The 5,466-nt window shown below is 45.8% G+C and overlaps 1 protein-coding gene across 1 annotated transcript; it reads right to left on the minus strand.

Moving 5' to 3' along the window:
- Positions 1 to 2,751: 2,751 nt before the first annotated feature.
- On the minus strand, positions 2,752 to 3,630 carry LOC115271561 (olfactory receptor 6B1-like). Its single transcript, XM_029914397.1, has 2 exons — positions 3,467 to 3,630; positions 2,752 to 3,319 (listed from the first exon to the last, which is right to left on the minus strand). Exons 1-2 carry the CDS (start codon positions 3,628 to 3,630, stop codon positions 2,752 to 2,754), a joined length of 732 nt encoding a protein of 243 aa, XP_029770257.1.
- Positions 3,631 to 5,466: the final 1,836 nt, after the last annotated feature.

Consider the following 5,466-nt stretch of genomic DNA (forward strand, 5'->3'; position numbering starts at 1 on the left):
GAGATGGTCGAGTTCAGGATCCTGACACAAGGAAGAAAGGAGAGCAGTAGAATACGGACCCCGGACTTCAGAAAAGCAGACTTTGACTCCCTCAGGGAACAGATAGGCAGGATCCCCTGGGAGAATAACATGAAGGGCAAAGTGGTCCAGGAGAGCTGGCTGTATTTTAAAGAATCCTTATTGCGGTTGCAGGAACAAACCATCCCGATATGTAGAAAGAATAGTAAATATGGCAGGCGACCAGCTTGGCTAAACAGTGAAATCCTTGCTGACCTTAAACACAAAAAAGAAGCTTACAAGAAGTGGAAGATTGGACAAATGACCAGGGAGGAGTATAAAAATATTGCTCAGGCATGCAGGAGTGAAATCAGGAAGGCCAAATCTCACTTGGAGTTGCAGCTAGCAAGAGATGTTAAGAGTAACAAGAAGGGTTTCTTCAGGTATGTTAGCAACAAGAAGAAAGTCAAGGAGTGTGGGCCCCTTACTGAATGAGGGAGGCAACCTAGTGACCGAGGATGTGGAAAAAGCTAATGTACTCAATGATTTTTTTGCCTCTGTCTTCATGAACGAGGTCAGCCCCCAGACTGAGGTCAGCCCCCAGCTACTCCACTGAGCAGCGCAGTATGGGGAGAAGGTGACCAGCCCTTTGTGGAGAAAGAAGTAGTTCGGGACTATTTAGAAAAACTAGACGTGCACAAGTCCATGGGGCCGGATGAGCTGCATCCGAGGGTGCTAAAGGAGTTGGCGGATGAGATTGCAGAGCCACTAGCCATTATTTTTGAAAACTCATGGCGATCAGGGGAGGTCCCGGATCACTGGAAAAAGGCTAATGTAGTGCCCATCTTTAAAAAAGGGAAGAAGGAGGATCCGGGGAACTACAGGCCAGTCAGCCTCACCTCAGTCCCTGGAAAAATCATGGAACAGGTCCTCAAGGAATCAATTCTGAAGCACTTAGAGGAGAGGAAAGTGATCAGGAACAGTCAGCATGGATTCACCAAGGGCAAGTCGTTCCTGACTAACCTAATTGTCTTCTATGATGAGATAACTGGCTCTGTGGATGAGAGGAAAGCAGTGGATGTGTTATTCCTTGACTTTAGCAAAGCTTTTGATACGATCTCCCACAGTATTCTTGCCGCCAAATTAAAGAAGTACGGGCTGGATGAATGGACTGTAAGGTGGATAGAAAGCTGGCTAGATTGTCGGGCTCAATGGGTAGTGATCAATGGCTCCATGTTTAGTTGGCAGCTGGTTTCATGCGGAGTGCCCCAAGGGTCGGTCCTGGGGCAGGTTTTGTTTAATATCTTTATTAATGATCTGGAGGATGGTGTGGACTGCACTCTCAGCAAGTTTCCAGATGACACTAAACTGGGAGGCGTGGTAGATACACTAGAGGGTAGGGATCGGATACAGAGGGACCTAGACAAATTAGAGGATTGGGCCAAAAAAACCTGATGAGGTTCAACAAGGATAAGTGCAGAGTCCTGCACTTAGGACGGAAGAATCCCATGCACTGCTACAGACTAGGGACCGAATGGCTGGGTAGCAGTTCTGCATAAAAGGACCTAGGGGTCACAGTGGACGAGAAGCTGGATATGAGTCAACAGTGTGCTCTTGTTGCCAAGAAGGCTAACGGCATTTTGGGCTGTATAAGTAGGGGCATTGCCAGCAGATTGAGGAACGTGATCGTTCCCCTTTATTCGACATTGGTGAGACCTCATCTGGAATACTGTGTCCAGTTTTGGGCCCCACACTACAAGAAGGATGTGGAAAAATTGGAAAGAGTCCAGAGGAGGGCAAAAAAAATGATTAGGGGTCTGGAGCTCATGACATATGAGGAGAGGCTGAGGGAACTGGGATTGTTTAGTCTCCAGACGAGAAGAATGAGGGGGGATTTGATAGCTGCTTTCAACTACCTGGGGGGGGGGGGGTTCCAAAGAGGATGGAGCTCGGCTGTTCTCAGTGGTGGCAGATGACAGAACAAGGAGCAATGGTCTCAAGTTGCAGTGGGGGAGGTCTAGGTTGGATATTAGGAAACACTATTTCACTAGGAGGGTGGTGAAGCACTGGAATGTGTTACCTAGGGAGGTGGTGGAGTCTCCTTCTTTGGAGGTTTTTAAGGCCCAGCTTGACAAAGCCCTGGCTGGGATGATTTAGTTGGGAATTGGTCCTGCTTTGAGCAGGGGGTTGGACTAGATGACCTCCTGAGGTCCCTTCCAACCCTGATATTCTATGATTCTATGATTATTGCCTGGAACAATCCATGCAAACCTGGAACTGATCAGATGTGGCATACAAACAATCATATTGCAGAGAGACAAACAGAAAGACCATCAGTTTGAGTTTAGGGCCTCACTTTGCTCAGCCAATAAACCACTTAACATAATTCCTTTCTTCCAAAGAATGTGCTTCACAATGATGGGTCAGGCCTGTTACCTTGCCTCATGTGACACCGGGGGTCAGGAGCAGAGCAAATAATAGACTTCATGAATCCTGAATCTAAGCCTCTGCTAATATGGCATACTCCTCTCCCATAGCTCAAAATAGAGCCAAGAAGTGCTAATTCCCATCCCTTACCCACTAGACCCCACTCCTCTTCCAGTACTGGGAATAGGTCGCAGGATTCAGGATGCCCCATTTATTTCTTTTGTTAAATGCAATGCAGAAATGAGAATAGAACCATGGTTCCACCAATGTGAGTATCAATTTCTGACCAGTAGCTACCATCATCGTTTAAACCATTGCCCTTGGTGGTTAGGAGAGGCTCACATTGAAGCCATCGAGAATCCCCCTCCTTTTCTCTGAACTATCCCAGTTAATGAATCCAACCATCTTCCAATTCAGCCTTCTTCTGCTGCACAGCACCCTCCCCAGCACCTCCTTCACTTTCTTGTTCCTTGGGTTGTAGATGACAGGGTTGAGGAGTGGGGTGACTACACAGTAGAAGATAGAGACCACCTTTTCTGCCAGGAAAGTGTAGCATGCCATGGGACAGATGTACATGAAGGTGACAGTGCTGTAGAAGATGATCACCATTGTGAGGTGGGAGGCACAGGTGGAAAAGGCCCGTTGTCTGCCAGTGGTGGAGGACATCATGCAGATGGTGAAGATGATGGACACCATAGTGAGCAGGAAGGAGCAGAAGATGATGACCCAGGCAAAGGTGAAGAATATCATCTCGCTGACTGAGGTGTCTGTGCATGAGAGGTTCAGCACTGGTGCCAGGTCGCAGAAGAACTGATTGATCTTGTTGGGGCCACAGAATAAGAACTGAGTGGTAGAGATGGTGAGGGGCAAATGGCCAATGAAATCACACAGCCAGCTGGGTGCAGACCTTTTTGTTCATCAGTTTGCTGGAGCGCAGTTCTTAGCAGATGGCAATGTAGCGACCATAAACCTTCACATCCAGGAGCATGCTCTCAGTGATTCCCAAGCAGAAGAGAGATTGAATTGGATTATGCAGCCTGACACAGAGATGGTGGTCCTCTCCACCATGAGGCTGAACAGCATCTTGGACATGGTGACCATGATGTACCAGATCTCCATGAAAGAGAAGTTGCTAAGGAAGAAGAACATGGGTGTGTGAAGGTGTCTGTCCTTCCACACCGTGGCGATGATGGTGGCATTGGCCATTATGGTTAAAGCATAAGCAAAGAGTAAGAATGTAAAGAAAAGAAAGGCCTGTCATCTTCGTAGGATATTGAACCTAAGAGGATGAATTCGGCAACAGCATTCTGGTTCCTGGCATCCATCCTTCACTGTATTTAGATATGGAGAAGTTAGTATAATAACAATAATAATTAATAAAGTAAATGTAATATAATATTAATGCTTTTAAAGTTTTTAAATGAAGTTACCATTGTGGAAAGGTGACAGATGCAGGATCTCTCTCTTTATCTTTTTTTCTTACTCGCTCTCTTTTCCTTTATTATGCCATTCATAGATTCTATGGCCTAAAGTGACCATTGTGATCATTTAGTCTGACATTCTGCATAGCACAGGCCAGAGAACTGTCCCCCAAATAATTCCTAGAGCATAAGAAAAACATGCAATCTTGATTTAAAAATTGTCAGTGATGGAGAATCTACCAGGACCCTTGATAAATTGTTCCAGTGATTAATCACTCTCACCATTAAAAATGTATGAGTTATTTCCAGTCTGAATTTGTCTAGCTTCAATTTCCAGCCATTGGACTATGTTATGCCTTTCTCTGATAGACTGAAGATTTCATTATTAAATGTCTGTTCCTATTGTAGGTGCTTATAGACTGTGGTCATTTCATCACTTTGTTAAGCTAAATAGATTGAGCTCCTTGAGTCTATCACTATAAGGCAGGTTTTCTAATCCTTTAATCATTCTCATGACTCTTCTCTGACCCTTCTCCAATTTATCAACCTTCTTCTTGAATTGTGGGCAACAGGACTGGACACAGTATTCCAGCAGTGGCCTCACAAGTGCCAAATACAAAGGTAAAATATCCTCTCCACTCCTTCTCAAGGCTACCCTGTTTATCCAACCCATGATCCCATTAGCTGTTTTTGGCCTCAGCTTCACACTGGGAGCTCATGTTCAGTTTATTATCCACCATTACCCCTAAATCTTTTGCAGAGTTGCTGCTTCCCAGGATAGAGTCCCTCCTCTTGCAAGTATGGCCTACATTCTTTATTCCCAGATGTATACATTCACATTTAGCTGTATGAAAATGTACATTGTTTGCTTGCAACCAGTTTATCAAGCAATCTAGTTCACTCTGTAGCAGTGATTGTCCTTGTGATGGGCTCCCCAGGAATGAGAAGCACTTGCTATGGAGGCTCAAAAGAGTTGCATTAGTTAGGTACCAAGTTGTAACTTTAAGCAGTTTTGAGCAGACATCTGAAGGCAGTGATGTTGTGTTGCTGTTCCACTGTGAATACATACTTTAAAAAAAAATTAAGTCACTGGAGCAGGGTCTCCCACCTCCCAGTGAGTGCTGTGACAACCAGGCTACAGCATTGCTCCTTTGCTTGCTCCCTCTCTCTTTGGTCACAGTGGAAAAGCTTCAACAGAAGTGACTGCGGATACCCCATATCAAAATATCCCATAGCTCAGTGATTTAGGTACTCACTTGAGAGGTAGCAACACCCCATTCAAATCTTTTCTCCCCTTCAGACAAATGGGACACTTGAACTGGGGGTGTCCAACATCCCAGGTGTCACATGTGGGCAACTGGTGAGGGAGCATACTGGGGGGGCACCAGTTAAAGGGAAGGACATGTGACCTCCCCATGTGACCTCCCCAAGTGACTCCTCCCCAGCTGATCTATAAGAAGTTGGGACAGTATTTTTCACTATTAAAGGAGGGCTTCCTCCTTTGAGCACACTTACTGGATTGGGCCCTGCAGGTGAGCTAGGCAGAGGAATGCCTGTCTTCCCCTCAGTTTGTGCATCACTCTGGGGCCTAGGTGTCTGTATCTGAAAGGGGATCACCAGT

This window comes from Terrapene carolina, unplaced genomic scaffold (genome assembly GCF_002925995.2).
Source record: "Terrapene carolina triunguis isolate 2854851 unplaced genomic scaffold, T_m_triunguis-2.0 Scaffold47657, whole genome shotgun sequence".
Taxonomy (NCBI): domain Eukaryota; kingdom Metazoa; phylum Chordata; order Testudines; family Emydidae; genus Terrapene; species Terrapene triunguis.